We start from the raw sequence: 17,030 nt of genomic DNA, 5'->3' as shown, positions 1-17,030 counted from the left end.
GGGGTAAGTGACGCACCGGAAGTGACCCTGACAGCTCAATCATGTAGCCGCCTCAAACTTCACTTTCACTTACAGCCATGAAATCGGGGTTCATAGAAACAAAAACAAATGATGATGATACCTTCTACCTGAATTTACCCAGCTGGTATCATACCTGTCGCATCGAAGTTGTCTGAGAGTCACGGTAAGATAATATTTCTCGTGTGGACGTGGATGTATATTTTCTGTGTTAGCACAGCGCAGCTAGCATCGAGCTAATGTTCGCAAACATGAAACCACTCTGGTCGACATGAACCGGGGACTTAGCGGATACTGCCAGTACGTTTACCTAACCAGCTCTGGTTGTTTGGTTATTACATATTACCTGTATTTACGTGTTGTTGTGAAATGAAACTAGCTACTAAAACAGTTTAAAAATGGATATTATTTACCAAGATACAAATCAGGCTAGCTAACAAGTAGAGAATTTCCCCTTTTTCTTTCCTCTTTTTCTCTCCGTCATCAGTTAGCTAAATGCTAGTATCGGTATTAGGCTTGTATTATTATTGTTTTATTATTATTGTGCAATTTCTAAGCTAAACACGAACTATCTTTACTTAAACAGAAGTGGAGCTCTTGTGAAGTATGGATGGAGTCAGCTGGGGCACCACAAGGGCCCAAGAGTCGTTCAGCCGCCCTAAAACCGCAACAGAAACCCTCTCCCGGCTCGCCAGCTTCATTGCTCGAGCTGACACAAAGCAACATCTACGCAATCAGAAGCAGCCAGCATTCCCATATGGTTGTCAAGAGTGTGGAAAAGGCTTCCCGTTTGCAGCTGATCTGTTGCACCATCAGGAACTGAAACACACACTACCCAAGCCTCACAGGTGTCCCTCATGTGGGAAGGAGTTTTCTCTGAGGTCATCGTTACAGCTACATAAGTGTGGCCATGACTCCTCCCCTTGTGAACTTTGTCACGGAGAGACACGGGTTGGTAGTCCATGCTCCGCATGTATGACTCGAACTTCAGATCCCGATAGAACGCAGGACAAGTCACCTCACCGACAGCCACACGTCCTGGACAGAAGCCCGTATGCATGTGCACCGTGTGGGAGAGGCTTTAACCAAAAGCAGGCTTTGCTGCACCACCAGCAGGCTGGTTGTAATGAACCACCACATTCAGCAGGTATGGCTAAAGCTAGTAGCCTTCCAGTTGACTCTCTGCCTGTCTCTGAAGGAGAGTCATCTCCTTCAGACTCTTCAGACGTCCCAGGGCCCAGCAGCAAAACTATAAATCTTTGCCAGTTCTGTTCCAGAATCTTTCGCACAGAGGCTGCTCTACAACGCCACAAACAGACAACCCATACAGATGAGAGGCTGATTGCTCCTTCCAGTCAGCACACCAAAGTTGAAAGTGTGGCTGGAGAAGGAAAAAAAGAAGCAAGTAAAAAGTTTAAATCCAAAAATAAGTTACTGACCTGTCGCTCCTGTGACTTGGTGTTTAAGAGCACTGCTAAGCTGTACGTACACAGGAAGGATAAGCACAGCAGAGAGACAAATCCAAGGATAGAAACAAGGCCACCTGTCACCAAGCGCAGGAGAATATTCACATATACATGTCAGATTTGCAGCAAAGTGTTCTTTCATCATTTGTCACTTCTGGCTCATGTTAGAAGGCATGTAGCTTCAGGCTTTACTGCTATTGAAAATACAAGCCAGTCAGCAGAAGGTGCCACCAAAGACTCTAGCTTATTAGAAAATAGACCAAATACAGGAAAAACCACAGCAGATAAAAAGATACATGGGGCTGGTCCAGGCAGGCCAAGAAAAGTGCCCAGAGTGAAGGAGGTTAGTAAACCAGAGAAATGTGAAGAAGTGCCTAAAGTGGAAGAGGAGGAGAGGGATGAGGAAGAAGAACAACAAGAGGAGGAGGAGGAGGAGGAAGAAGAAGAGGAGGAAGAGAGAGAGTTCCCATGCCCATCCTGTGTGGAGGTTTTTTCATTGCAATCACAGCTGAAGGAGCACATAGAGCTTCATCAGTCAGCTGTGAAGAGGAGGCAGTGCAGCGTGTGCATGAACGAGATGGACACCTGTAAATGGCCCGGGTCAAAGAGGCACAGGCTGTACCACTGTGTGCCCTGCCAACAGGGTTTCTCATCACTGGACTCTTTCTTAGAACACTGTCAGGACCACCTGAGGGTCAAGGTGGAGGAAGACTGCATCACAGAGGGCTGCACACAGCAGGCCAGCAAAGCCTGAGTTTCAGTTTGAATGTAATCAGCCATTGCCTTTTTGCCTTGGAGGCCCAGAGAGTGATGAAATGATGTGAAATTCTTGTTGATTTCCCAAGTTCATTGCTTTAGTACTCAGGCCACTTTTACGCTACTCACACTCTGAGTCAACCAGAAAATGATGTGCTCATGAACCAAACTATGGTTTTCTCATGTTTAGCACTCTTTCTGCAAAACAAACAGCTTACTTCTTAACAGAGCAGGTGTTTTCAGATATTCATTCTACTTCACTTTCAGAATTATGTGTAAAATTCAAATTAACTGAGATCCATCTCAACAAACATAAAGTTGAATCCTTTTAATTCTTTGCATTTTTTTCAGATCACAAATGTTAAAATTGTCCCTCTTTCTCATGTAATGTCCTCACAATCAAGAATCACAAAAGATAAAGAATCAACCTATGTTACTACATCTGTTGGAATTGAATGTCCACAAGCTACGGGGCGACTTCATTTTCATGTATAAATTAATTCAAAACCATTGCACCATATGTAGGAGATGAAGACACCAGTATTCTTCATTAACAGTGTTTAAAATGCTTTCCGCTCACCATTTTGGCACATACTGGCCCAAGCAGTGGCTGATATCTTGTTTACTAGAATCTATTTTTTACACAAGACATCTAGGATGATCCTAAGTGATTATTATAAATTTGGCAATAATTCATTTTGAGTCCTCAATATCACGGACTGGATTGTTATTTTATATGGGATTCAGGTATTTGTGTTGTTTGTAGCAGTGCCTAGAGCATCAAATGTTCTGTGTGTTGGTCAGCATTACTCAGTATTTGTTAGTTTTTACCAAGATCTGATTGAAGTCAACAAAGTCGTATAAATTGGCAAGTGTAATCACTCTAAAGATTGGCCATTTACATTTTTGTGAGTAGTTCCTTTACCCAGTGAAACACACTGGAGATAACAGACCTATGCAAACAGATGGTCAGCGGCTCTTCTGTATTTATGTGATGCTTTGTAAGTGCTGTAGTGAATGAACCAGGATCAATGTGTTTTGTTTTTGTTTGGGGTTTTTTTTTTTTGTTTTTTTTGTCTAAAGGACCCTCAGCTACTGTTTTTTGAAAAGCTACTGTGAAAATGTAGAAAATCATTTATTAGATTTTGAAGCTTCCACTTTTTCAAGGTCTTTTGTAAATTAGGTTATGGCTCTTTCTAGAAAACATCATTAAACTTAACAACTCTAATGAGACATCTGTGTTTGTGATCTTTTTAATTACGCCAAAGGTTTTCATTGTGGTGACTTGAATAGTAATTTACGACCAGATTAAGTTGCGTTCTCTGGAAAATGAGCAGTCTCTACATTGGTAACAAATTAACAGTTGTGGACAAAACATATTTAATAAATACGAAGTGTTCTGTTTTCTTATTAACAGTACAGCAAATCCAATGTACTTTTCAAACATGACAACCATTTTCATACTGTCAAAAATACGTGTATAAATTCTGATACACGTTGGTCGGGTAAAAAAAAACAATCCGAGTACACATAGTCCTCCCGACCGCATGGTGGCAGTATATTGACGCAAACTGGCGGAAGTCATTGGGGAAACTTCCGGTTATTCGGCGCACGCTTTCCTTCCGCGGTCTCTGAAACGAAAATTGTACGAGTGTGTCTGCGTTTAGACATTTAAAGTCAAAATGAGCAAAGCACATCCGCCAGAACTGAAGAAGTAAGTTATGCGATCTTTTATTTGAGTGCATAATATATATTTTGATTGTCTTTTGTATGTTAACTGGGTTAAATCTTCAACATACCTCTGCTCGGCTTCATTGTTTGCGAATGAATCAAGCTAACATTAGCATTAGCGTGATTAAAAAAAAAAAGTACCATTCTACCTTCTCTAAGCCTCTATCTTGTGTTCCTTCTCTTTCCAGATTTATGGACAAGAAGCTTTCGTGTGAGTATAGCCACTTAATAGCAGCTTAACTTCATAAAGATAAGTTTTTCATATGTCTGAGAGAGGATTTCGGATAACAGTCAGACAATCTACTTACGTCGTGATAATTTGACGTAAAGAACCGAAAATTAAACGGGCAACATAGAAACTCACTTTTATGTTTTCAATCTTGAATCTTTGCATTTATATTAAACCTACGCGCTTTGTAATTGAAGTTCTTAATTTGTTACGTTTACATCAGACAAACCGAGAACTTGCACAAATCTGTAGGAATTATTTGACCTGCAACAAAATTGACTCGAAAATTTGCAAAACCTGTGATAAAATAGAGTGTTTTCTTAGTGATAGTCTTGATGTGCTGTATGGTGTTTTGCTCATGATTATTATTCCCCCTGACTCTTGTGGTCATTAAAGTATCTCTTCATGAAGCACTTTTAATTCACATGATTTTGGACTAAATCTGCAGGCCCTATCTTCTGCAAAAATCAGTTTAGTACTGTATGTTAAGGTAATATAATGCATGACACCATAAAATATGGTTCTTTGAAATATCCAGGTAATGGATTTTAAATAAGTAGTTTTGAAATAAAAAAAAATGAGAAATTAAACATATAGCATTTGTCTCATTGACTTTTTGTTGATGTTTGTCTTTCAGTGAAGTTAAATGGAGGTAGACACGTGCAGGGCATTCTGCGAGGTTTCGACCCCTTCATGAACCTAGTGGTGGATGACTGTCTAGAGATGGGCCCTGGGGGACAACAAAACACCATTGGCATGGTGGTCAGTACCTTAATATCCTTATATACCCTGTATTGTATGTGGTCTTCTTTTTTTCTTGCCTGGTATGCAAAGACAGGACTTCCTCTGGAATGGTGTCAAATTGTTCAATCCAACCTGACCAACAAATGTTGTTTTCAGAACTGAATTTGATTCTACCAGGGCATTAAAGAGTAAAAAAAAAAAAAGTTATAAATACTGACAGCACAGAGCCAAAGTTCCGCCCCCTCTGGTTGTGCCCCATGGGATCTTACTTGAAAAATATTGCATTGCAGTCAATAGCTAGAGACAACTTATTCTTTGATCCTGTTTGTATCAGCAGTTGTTTACATGTGCGTTGTTTGCGAGTTAAAAGGACATTTTTACAAAGTTAAAGTCTCAGTTTGTGGTAAACTAATGAAGTGTCAGACTGAAAATATGTAAATACAAAGACTACACACCAGAAAGTAACAGAGGTGATATCATACCTGTCTCCATGATCAGTTCAGAGCTGTTGAGAAAATTTCAGCTTCAGTTTGACCAGACTGTAGCAATTTTTAACACTTTTTCAGCAAGACAGCACCCGTTTTGGTGTTGATTTGTGACACATGCAGCAAAAGATGCAGCGTTATTTCCCTGCATAAAACAAAAACTCATTATTTTACCATCTTTGCCGCAAACCAGAAATTCTTGGTATATAAATTGCTTTTTGACAAATGTCATTTGTGGTGACATAATTCAAACCAGATCAAAAATCACTTGACTCTCCCCTGACTACCATTCAGATTTTTTTCTAAAATTAGGTCCTATGTGGCACAGCAGAAGGGGTGGGACTCAGCTCTCTCTACTTAATGTAGGTCTGAAATGTAACTTGTGGCTTTTTGCTTTACAGGTCATCAGAGGTAACAGCATCATCATGTTGGAGGCCTTGGAGAGAGTATGAGAGAAGATGGAGTGACAAATGGAGAAGATTACCATCCAGACCTTACATTATGTTATCCATTAGTTTAAAGCAGGCAATAGGAGTTGTCCTTAAATCCAAGATGTCTATCTGATTTATATCAACTGGTGTTTTTTTAAGTGTTTTGAATTGTTATCTTGTGAATAAATCTTTTTCTTTGTACTTGGTTATGTTGATTTAATCCTGTAACGTTATTGTCAAATTTGGCAAGGCTTTATACTTTTTTGGTGTACTTTGGTGATTTCCAGTCTTAAAAGCCCACTGAGATGAGATGTTTAAAGAAGAAATGCTTGGTTTATTTCAATATCTTATTTGTGCACATAAAAGTTCACACATCACTCAAGGACAGTTCAGGTGTGAGGAGAGATCTCTGCTGATCATCCAAAAGGAAAACACTTCTATACTCAAAGGTTTCTATGTTAGGCACTTACTGCATGCATTAGACAAATGACAGATAATAACAGCTCTCACCAGATTTTTAGTGTACAGGATGACATCCTAAAATTTTTTTTTTTTTTTTTTTTAATTATTATTATTATTAATACAAAAAATCAGGTCACACTTCAAAATATACAAAGATCATTAGAAATTAGGACACATGTAAGACTAATCAGTAATAAGAACACAGCATAGAATAAATTTGCTATCAACTTACATGGTATTTGTGTAGCATGAATTAATGTGTTTTATCTAAAGTGAGTTATGATTTCATCTCTACCAAACTATTACACAACATGTCAGAGTCCAAGAACGACATGTTATTGTAGAGGAGCTGAAAATGTAACCTCATTGTTCCCATTATATATGATATGTAAAATGTGTCTGTTAAAGTAACTGCAGTTCTTAACTCCTTGTAATTAGCATTTCAGAAATAGTGTGAGTGGTCAGTCATGTCAGAAAAACGAAGCCTTGCCACAAAAAAGTTTTTTTGGCAAGTGAGACCACTTGCACTGATATGAGCTATTTAGAACTATTGATTATTTTCATATCAGTAAAACAAAACCACAGGATTTATTAAGTTGATCCTTTTAATACAAATACAGTTTTAAAAATTTATGAATGAATTATATGGGGGACTTTAATGAATGTTACATTTAAGCATATTATCAGTCACTTCATATCTTGGCATAAAGTATATATTTTTTAAATGTTTCAAATATAGGTAAGACATTTAAAAAGGGACAAAAAAGGGATTGGCCACCAATCTTAGAGCAAAAGTTACTTAAGAAAAAACACAATATAAGCATTTTACCACTGGATATTTGTAGTGAGACAGTTTGATTTACAATCCAAAGAAAAAATTCTAACCAAATTTAATATTAAGTATTGAGTTAAAATAATTCTTATTTCTATATATTAAAAAAAACAACACGTGTTTAAATTATGAGTGTAAAACCAAATAGGAAACATGCCACAAAAATAATATTGAGTGACATCCAGTGTGTGTATATAACCAGATAAAACTTAGAAAAAATAGTGTTCCAAGGTTTCATCTGACATTTTGCAGAAAGTACAAGGGTTAGGTAATAAGTAGTATTATCAAACCAAACCAGGTTAAAGTACATGGATTGTAGGGGGCGCTGTCTGATTTCCTTGCTTCTTCTTCGTGTATGCTTTTATTTTGAAAGCCGATTGTCGTCATCACACACACGTTTCTCTACGTCCAGTGTCGTAGACGTTTGACGGTATGTGGAAAGTAGCAATGTCGGAGGAGGTTGGGAAGGCGCTACAGTCGGTAGTGGAGCGGGTGAACCAGGCGGCGGCACGGCGGCCCAAGGTAACTGCGGCCCGGGAGGCTCCGCACCGGTGCGCCGCTGCTGTGGCTCCAGTGTCAGAGTTCCGGAAAGTCGTGCTACTGCAGCACGACTCGTTATGTAAGGCTGCCAAACACCTCAACCTTTGGATGGGAGACAGGGGGGCTTGTGGCAGCACTTCCATAACATGCATGGTTTTTCAGTGGCAGCTGAATAACACGCGTGGGCACAGGATCAGGTGCTAAATGCGGCAGATGCATGCGCTTTGCTGAATACAGATCTGATGCCTTGAAGCTACTTTTGGTACTGTTGACATTTGGCATGATTCTAGGTTATTCACTGAAACGGCCATGCTTCAGTTCAGACCAACCTCTTCCCACTGCAACTTCATCAGAGCTTGTGGAAGGATGTCCACTCGTGAGGATGTTATTTTCATCAGTTGGCCCTAAATATAACATCAAGGTTGATATCTAGGTCAAAGCATGAGAAGTATTTCAGTTTATCATTCAGATCTTCTTACAAATAACCTTAGTCTGTAGCAGAGCAGGCTGAATGATGTGTCATGCATCTAACTGGAGCAGCAGCCAGAGGTTTCATCCTTGTTTTGCAGGATCCTTGCAGGGCTGACTCACTCCTTCTGCTACAACCAAAAGACCTCAGCCACCACACAGCCTCCTCAGATACACTCATTGATAGAGATGACAAATGAGACTGCTTTGTCCTTCCTCAGACACTACCAGCTGTGCCGCCCCGCCTCGTAGCTGTCAGCAAGACTAAACCTCCAGAGATGGTCTTGGAGGCCTACAGGCAAGGGCAACGTAACTTTGGAGAAAATTATGTGAGTCAGAGATGCTGTTGATCTGCAGATTTTTGACTTTCCAAGTATCTCTGATTTCTAACACAACACTGAGATGAAGACAAGAACATGTGAAAGCTCATTCCGTCCTTCTGTCTTTTACAGGTCAATGAACTGGTGGACAAAGCCTCAGATCCGCTGGTGGGTTTGAACGTTTGCACAGAAATACATTTTTTCATCCTATGTTGGAGTATTGTTTATTTTTTTCACAGTGTTTATTTCCACTTAATTTAGATTTTAGAAGCATGTCCAGAAATCAAATGGCACTTCATCGGCCATTTACAGAAGAATAATGTCAACAAACTTTTGGGTGAGTGTCGGTCATTTGCTTCTTTTGCGCATTGTTCCACAGTGGGTCAAATCCGGGCTCTAAATCTTGCCCTCGTTGTACTTAGGTGTGCCAAATCTGTTCCTCGTGGAGACAGTGGATTCTGTGAAACTGGCTGACAAGGTCAACAGCTCATGGCAGCGTCTCAGAGGAGCCAGCACACAAAGGTTAAAGGTCATGGTGCAGATCAACACCAGCGGAGAGCAGAGTAAGTTTTGCTGTTGTTGTTATTGACTGATGTTCTCATTTTGAGAGCCAGTCACAAACTCAGTCGTGTGTTTTTTTCACCATTTATGTCAAATGTCTGTCATAGGTAAACACGGCCTTCCACCAGAGGAAACGGTGAACACGGTGAAACACATTGTGTCCCAGTGCACTGCTCTGCACTTTTCAGGACTCATGACCATTGGGCACTATGGCTACGACCTCAGCCTGGGCCCTAATCCTGACTTTCAGGTACGGACATCACATCACTTTATGTTTTTATTAATAATGCGTGCATGTGCTGTGTATCTGTATAAAGAAGTAATAGGTAATCTCTCTAGAATCTAAAAAGGGGTCAATTACAACTAACGTAATATTCAATTTAAAATGTATAGAATAGAATAGACTTTGTTCCTTAAGTGAAATGTGTCTTGGACAACAGTACTACATGTTGCTACATGACCATACAGGGAAAAAAAATGTATATACAAATTAAACAACACTCAGTCAGTCCATTGTTACAGTGCTAAATTAAAGAACAGAAACTGTTATAAAATCAGACGTGTAACAAGTGGTGCCAAGCACAACAAACCCCGCCCCTTGCACATATTTTGCCCATTATAAGTAAATGGGAAGATTAAAAAAAAAAAAAATCATAAAAAATTTGAACTTTGATGTACTTTTCCCAATACGTAATCACATCTATTCTGGGTCACTGGCAATCTATAAACCCTATTTGGTATGAATTCAACCAATAGTTTTGCTGCTAAAGTGTTAACAAACAAAGAAACAAACAAGTGGTGTCAGGCACAACAAACTCCATCCCTAGCACATATTGTAGCTTATTTTGGCATCAATCCAGGTGATGTCATCATGTCTATGTGTGTGCTGATGTCAGCGTATCAATTCCCTCTGTATATGTGGCAAGTAAATTGAAACAAAATTGATGTTTTTATAGACATTTGTAATTTCGCCCATTATGAGTAAATGGGAAAAAAAAGGAAAAAAATCCTAAAAATTTGAACTTTGATCTATTTTTCCCAAAATGTAACTACATCTATGCTGGGTCACTGGGAATCTTTAAACCCAATTTGGTATGAATTCAACCAATAGTTTTGCTGCTACAGACATGTGAAATTTCACCCATTATAAGTAAATGGAAAAAATCCAAATTCATATCTTGCCTAGGGCACCAAAATGCCTGGAACCAGCCCTGTCTATGTCTATGCTGACATCAGCACATGCATAGACATGATGACATCAGCTGGATCGATGCCAAAATAGCTACTATATGTGCGAGGGGCGGGATTTGTTGTGGTTGGCACCACTTGTTTGTTCTGGATTGAATTAATCCGTGCAGTGAACAACCAAGACACATTAAGGATCGTGTACAACTTGTAGACGTTGAATAGTTTTCATTGGCCTTTTTACCCAAATTAAAAAAGTCATATTTTTCCAAAATGAATATCTCCACTAGTTTTCACTTTCTTGCAAGCAAAACCTGATTCTGTGTGTAGTCTTACAGTTATGTGGTCCAATTACTGCCTCAGATACTGTAGTATTTCAAAGCTGAAAAGCCCCTTTTTATGACATTTGGACTGTGTCTTTTTTAAATGGGATATTTGAATGCACTTCAAACATTTATGGGATGTACAAAAAAGTGAGGATTTTGTTATTTGGATAAAATAATCATTTAGTTAAATTCATTTGATTAAACATTCCTTCATTTACAAGAATGCACATTGTAAATTGTCCGTAGGATTTCTTCTGGTTTAATTCAGTGAAAAATGAGCAACTGCAGATTTGTAAAGTACATGTACAGAGAATCACACAAACAAAGAAAAGGGACAAACCAGTCTGAATCACAGTAACCCTAGTGGTTTAGGACAAAAAAAACATGAAAGAAACAAACAAATAAAAAACATTAGTTTGCAGCCAAATTGCATCCTTAAAATAATCAAAAAATATTATTTATTAAGGGAACTTGTAAATTATCATCTGCAGAAAAACAAATCGAACTGAAAATGAATGCTATTCCTCATCTTTTCGACTTTTTGTAGATGCTCCTGAGTCGGAGGCAGGAGGTGTGTGACAGTCTGAAGCTGCCTCTGGATGAGGTGGAGCTCAGTATGGGTATGTCCACAGATTTTGAACATGCGGTGAGTATCACACACTCTGCTGTTATAACAGAACTGTTTAGTAGAATCATGTAAAATACGGTATTAAAATCATGTCTTCTGTGCTCTCCCTTTTGCAGATTGAGGTGGGTGCCACCAATGTGCGAGTGGGTAGCATTATATTCGGTAACAGGGAATACCCCAACAGCGCAGCGAACACCCCAACCCCGAGTCCAGAGAAAACATCCAAGGTGGTGTCAGAAGAGGCCGCCAAGAAGATGCAGCATCTCACTGTATCTGAACACTAAGAACACTCCTCTGAAATACCTTTAAGAAAATGGGAAAAAAAATAACAAACTGAGAGCAGCGAAGTGGATTATTTTTTTCCACATAGTCTTGTGGAGTTAGGATCGCAAAATTCTTGCCTAATTTGAAAGTGTATTTGCCTAATCCTCCTCACTTTCTCGTGTGCCCTTCTTGCTCTTTTAAGCATCGGTACAGAACTAGTTAACACCTTTTTTTAAGAGTAGTCTTTAACAGGTGTTATTAACCTTTAGTGCTCCGACTTCCTCCTCGTGGAAATCTCTCCCCCAGGGTTACTGGATACCACACTAACAATGTGACTCGTTGATCATGTGCTAAAAAATGGTAACTTGAATTAATTGAAATTAACACCGTGTCATATAGTGACAGTTTGGATTTGTGGTGATGTGAGATTTTCTACTTTACACACTTCCAATCCAACATGTGACAGTGCTGAAATGTGCTTGCCCGTGTACAGTGTCTCCGAGATCAGGAATTCCTTGCAGCACAACATACCATTTTTTTTGTTGTACAGACAAAAATAACGACTTGACTTAATAAATCACTGATCCCTTTATAATGACACATAGTATTGTGAGTTTGATATTGTTTTTCGTATGGTGTGTGGTCAGATCTTTATTCTTGATATTAACAAATACGAATCCAAGGAACGCCAGTGTTCTGTTTTCAGTGTAACATGTCTTGTGCAAAAAGTGCTATGGTGTGGCTCTGTGGGTGCATCGTTGAAGATCGGAGAGTTCAACCTATGCAAAGTGGTGACTTTGTTTCAGACTGTTGAGTAGATTCTTACATTGCAGCTACGACAGTGTCACAGTGGTTTCTTCAGAGTCTTTAAGATGTCACAAGGTAGTGTTTTTTCTGTCTCCATGAACAGTGATTTTTCATTGTCAAGTGATAAAAGATTGATCAACTTGTGGTTCGACATGTGGTTTGTCTTTACAAGGCGTTTCAGCATTGTTTGGTTCAGAATCTGGCTGAGAAGCCAAACCAAGCAATAAATTTTACTGTTGAAAATATTTGATGTGCTGATTTTTTTTTTTTCTTTATTTGAGCACAAAAACACCACATATTACTTAAAGCTTGTTTATTGGGTACATGGAGGTGACATCCAGAACAGAATAAAAGTTAAAAACAGTGAATAAAATGTATTTAATTTCAATAATTAGACTGAATATTAAAAACAATGACCCTGTTAAAATTCAACGCCACTGATTCAGTTTTCTGATGATGGTAAATTGTACCCTATCCATAATTTTCAGCATTTTAAATAGATGACTGTGGTCCAAATAGGTAATGGCATTACAATAAATTTCGCTCAAAAATGAAACATGGGCTACAGCTGTTCAATAAATAAATACATGTAAACCCTGTAGACATAAGTGGAAAAAATCTTAGCTCCAAGGCTTGTGAACCATTGAATTAGTGAAAAAGGCATTAGAAATTGAACAGGACAGTCACTGAGCTAAATCTGTTATTTACAACATAGGGTCCGTTTATTAACATAAGAGTATCACAAACTGTATCTAAGATCTAATTAGTCAAATATACAGGAAATCAAATTTTAGCTAGAAACTATATACAGCTGAAGTAATAAAGGCCGGTATATTATTTGCATGTGTTTGACCAGTGAATACAGCACAGCTGAAAGCAGACAGTCAGGAATGACACATCTATGTGCAACACTAACAATAACAAAATCCAGTCAGATATAAAACAGATGTTCACACTCCAAATTCTCAGCTAACTACTTGGTTATAACCTGTAACAGCTTAAACATTCACACATATATTTTGCGGCGGTCATCCATTTGTGCAAGACCACAAAGAATCAGTTCAGTTCATTAATGTCGTCTCTTGGCTTTTTCCAGCAAAAAAAAAGGGAGAAAAATAAGAGATCCAGTGTTTTTAAGAAAACACAAACAACAAAAATGCAATTGGAATGGTGCGCTACTGTGTTGGTAATGTAAAAATCAAAGCATTGACAACTGCTTACGAATGCGTTTGTACCATTATCAGCTGTAATGAAGACCACATCTTGATCTGTTTCTGTTTAAGTCTATTCCAATTCATGCCGTCTCCTAATGCCGCCGTTATTACACCAGCTTCTTGGCCTCAAAGAAACTCTTAAGGTGCTTCATCTGCCAAATGCCGGTAATGATGAGGATGAGTGTCTGAGCGATGGACCACCAGAGGACGCGCTGGTTGGTGCTCTCACTCGTCATGCGGAAGCGCTCCTCCCGATACTGCAGAAGACACAGCATATGATAAAGTCAGCTCTATCTCATCAATGTGTTGACTTAGTTTGTGCGGACTAATTTATCACAGCACTTGATTTACTTGTATTTTTACTGACCCTCTGGTAGTTTTGTTCCTTCTGGATTTGTTCAACTTGGTCCAAGAGTTGTCGGACTCGCAGCTGCAGTTCAGTCAGCTTGTCCTTAGCTGCGATCTCAGGGTAGTTGTTGGTATGTTCTCCGACCTGAATATCTAGATGCACCCTCTGCAACAACATCACATGCATTAGCCAATATATTTAGGTAATAGTAAGAAAGGAAGGATGCAATCGGTCAAAAACATTCAATATTGGTACAGTCTGGCTTCAACCTGAAATAAACATCTAAAACCTCTTCATGTGTGCTTCTTCGGTAGTGTAATCTGGAATCAGCCAATACTAAATGATTGTAGGCCTTTTTTGTCTCTCAAAAATATTGTCTATGCAATTTATTTGGTGCCACAGAAGTACTGAAATTTGGCACCTTGTTCACAATGTGTATAAAGGATTAGTGTGTTAATTTGTGATGTTGATACAAGTGTGTTCAAATCCAACCAATTTCAATGGTTGAAGGAAGTTTTACAAAGAGACATCGCAACCTCAATAAATGTTATTATTTTATGTACAGATCTGATCATTTCTACTTTCAAAAAGCTTTCTGTGCTTACATATGTCTGAAAACATTTTAAATTATTTTACAGATGCACAGGCTGTTAATTGTGTGTGCACAGATTTCACACAGACACACAAATAAGATTTTATGTATGAGTTTAGAAACTTTTAACAGTGTTTAAGTGATAGTTGAAAAATGGGACAATAGGCTTTCATTGGATTCATGATCAAGATTTTTTTTTTCCTTACAAGTGATTAACAAAAAAATATGTTGCAGCAACAACTCTTAACAACAGATTTTGTACATTTATTTATTGATATAAACAAGATATGACCAGGAGGATAGGCTCAAACTCAAGAGTAAATCATGCCCAGACATCCTAGTCATCAATGCTCCAAAGTGAGTAGAAACTAAATGATCTCTTTAAACAAGACATCTAGGCTTCACACAATTTATATTTCAGTTAATTGCGTACACTAATAAACATTTGTGACTATTCTGAGACAGTTTGTCTCCATCGATGCCTGATAATGTACTTTCAAAAATGAAAAACGGCTACATTCCTAACACACGTATGTTCATACCAGTTTTCCTCCAGCAAACAGAGCCATCTTGGTGGAGTTGGAGTGCAGACAGATCTGATGTTCTCCAGGAGTGTGGGAGGTAAAGGTGAACCGTCCATCTGACCCGTACTGACGAGAGAGGATAATCTGGGAGAGTGGGAAGATAGATATGAAAAATGTTTTACTCACTGGTGTATACTGTACATGTGTAGCTTGGTCCTGTTTTCTAGAATACAAAAACCTTTCCTTACCTTTGTATCTGGATCCTTGATCTCAACGTGCATCCCAAGCCCTGGGGTGGATCGGAGAAAGGAACTCGTCTGCTTGTCCCATAACTGAGTCCTGTACTTTCCTGTCAAACAGGAAACTCAGCATTTTACTCAACAGTCCTAGCCAGGAGGGTCTGAGCATACAAACTTAACTTGGTATTTTCTCCTCTGTTTGGTTCATTACACCTGCCATCTTATCAATGATAAAAGCTGAAATCCAAACAGAAAACTCTTAACACACAGAAGCAATGACCATAAGAGTAGTTGCATCATGAAGGCTACGTGTCAGGATATGGATGAGAGCAGGTGTCACATACATCACCACCAACAAGTAGAAAACAAAAAACAATACACTGCATATTTGGGAAATGAAGCTAAAGTTAGGACTGTTTATCATTTTAGTTACAAATGTAAAACTAAGAGCACCGAGAGAATACAAGGTAAATGTGAAGCGCCAAATAAACAGGTGACAATATACAGCTTGTAAGAAAGACCTAAAATCTAAAAAGAAAACTGAAATCTAAATAGCTGAGGTTAAAGACCAACTACAACACGCTACAACAGAGTGTTAGCTCTTTGCAAAAGTGCCGTGCTGTGAATGCAGCATCTTTCCCGGACACAGCTGGTAGATTAGTTAATGTACATGCTAGCTAGATAGCTAAAGCTAACGACCGAACAACTGCATACCAATGACCATGGTCTCGTCTGGAATTTCCTCAATGAAACATTTCTTCTCCGTTTCTCCTATGTGGAAGTAGAGACCGTAACTTGGATAAATTAAAGTTAATGTGAAAATAACCGCAGGTGCAGAGAGCATCATGTTGCCCGTTTCACTTTGCGCACACCAGCAAAGGAAGCTCTGATGCTGCAGTCGGCAGCGTCATTGTCCACCGCGGAAGAAGGAAGGGGATTTCCATACGTGTGGCAACTGTTCACCCAGGGTTCAGACTGTCAGGCTACCTTAACCCTGCTCCACTGCACTGACCTGTTTCTGCTCAAGTCCTTTAAATGAAGTTGCAACAGATATTGTGTAACTGTTATTTTTGCTGAGTGCCCAGTTGCAATTTGAATAACTTTACTGATCCATAAGGGAAATATATTTGCCCTTCTGTTCAAAAAAAGAAAGTAAATAACAACTGAAATATTATTTTAATTTGGATGGTTGAATTCTTGGGTTTAATCACATATTAGTCAGTATTGGTCAGGATTCTTTTGTGTCACCAGAATTTCTTTGTTTCACTGGTCAGTTGTAAATTTCTTAGGATAGGTCGCATCTCGGTCACATACTAAACTGACAGATTTATGATTACAGGACTTAGGTTTTATCTTAGGCACACTTTTAAATACACATGCCCACGGACAATCGTAAACAACAAGAGGTAAACACGGTCATTATGGGATTTTGCATTGAGTTGAGGAATTTCATCTGCTTGACTTTAGAGTAAGATGACACCAGTCCATTTTCTGTGATCTAACCCACAAGGGGTTCAGCCCATAGTTTGAAGATCAGTTTGCAAGGATATAAAAGTGATGTGCATTGCAATGTTCAGGGTCCATTTCCCTGCTTGGGGTGTGGATCCTCAGCTGAGTTATATTTTGTTTGTGATCAGATCAAGTCAAAAATAAATTTATAAAAATGAGACCTAAAAGGATCCAGACTTATTCTTGGAGCTTCCAACAAAAGAACATGTCAACAAATTGAATGCAATCAAGACATGTAATCAGTTATTTATACAAAAAACTCATTGACATGAACACAAATAAGGCAAATTAAATTAGTTACCCACTTTTCAGTGTTGACCAAAGTGTTGTACAGTGTGATAGCCGTGGGG

General features: G+C 38.7%; 4 protein-coding genes across 5 annotated transcripts; 3 read left to right on the top strand and 1 right to left on the bottom strand.

Moving 5' to 3' along the window:
- Positions 1-23: 23 nt before the first annotated feature.
- On the top strand, positions 24-3,473 carry LOC115421835 (zinc finger protein 226). The gene is made up of 2 exons (XM_030137784.1): positions 24-184; positions 605-3,473. The coding sequence occupies exon 2, from the start codon at positions 625-627 to the stop codon at positions 2,236-2,238; it is 1,614 nt and encodes a 537-aa protein (XP_029993644.1). The 5' UTR covers positions 24-184; positions 605-624; the 3' UTR covers positions 2,239-3,473.
- A 343-nt stretch (positions 3,474-3,816) lies between these two features.
- On the top strand, positions 3,817-6,064 carry snrpg (small nuclear ribonucleoprotein polypeptide G). Its single transcript, XM_030137789.1, has 4 exons — positions 3,817-3,954; positions 4,160-4,182; positions 4,838-4,962; positions 5,831-6,064. Exons 1-4 carry the CDS (start codon positions 3,923-3,925, stop codon positions 5,879-5,881), a joined length of 231 nt encoding a protein of 76 aa, XP_029993649.1. The 5' UTR covers positions 3,817-3,922; the 3' UTR covers positions 5,882-6,064.
- A 1,463-nt stretch (positions 6,065-7,527) lies between these two features.
- Positions 7,528-12,498, top strand: plpbp (pyridoxal phosphate binding protein). 2 transcript variants are annotated; one of them, XM_030137978.1, is made up of 8 exons: positions 7,528-7,676; positions 8,384-8,491; positions 8,615-8,650; positions 8,744-8,819; positions 8,905-9,045; positions 9,151-9,293; positions 11,102-11,200; positions 11,299-12,498. In XM_030137978.1, the coding sequence occupies exons 1-8, from the start codon at positions 7,587-7,589 to the stop codon at positions 11,464-11,466; spliced, it is 861 nt and encodes a 286-aa protein (XP_029993838.1). In that variant the 5' UTR covers positions 7,528-7,586; the 3' UTR covers positions 11,467-12,498. The 2 variants fall into 2 exon arrangements, with proteins under 2 accessions (XP_029993838.1, XP_029993839.1); XM_030137979.1 differs by having other exon boundaries at positions 8,905-9,049; positions 9,155-9,293.
- A 398-nt stretch (positions 12,499-12,896) lies between these two features.
- On the bottom strand, positions 12,897-16,089 carry tmed4 (transmembrane p24 trafficking protein 4). The gene is made up of 5 exons (XM_030137981.1): positions 15,886-16,089; positions 15,181-15,281; positions 14,951-15,076; positions 13,835-13,981; positions 12,897-13,724 (listed from the first exon to the last, which is right to left on the bottom strand). Exons 1-5 carry the CDS (start codon positions 16,016-16,018, stop codon positions 13,575-13,577), a joined length of 657 nt encoding a protein of 218 aa, XP_029993841.1. The 5' UTR covers positions 16,019-16,089; the 3' UTR covers positions 12,897-13,574.
- Between the last annotated feature and the right edge of the window lie 941 nt (positions 16,090-17,030).

Source organism: Sphaeramia orbicularis, chromosome 7 (genome assembly GCF_902148855.1).
Source record: "Sphaeramia orbicularis chromosome 7, fSphaOr1.1, whole genome shotgun sequence".
Lineage (NCBI taxonomy): Eukaryota > Metazoa > Chordata > Actinopteri > Kurtiformes > Apogonidae > Sphaeramia > Sphaeramia orbicularis.
Note: the sequence above shows the minus strand (reverse complement) of the source record. Positions and strands in the feature narration are given on the sequence as shown.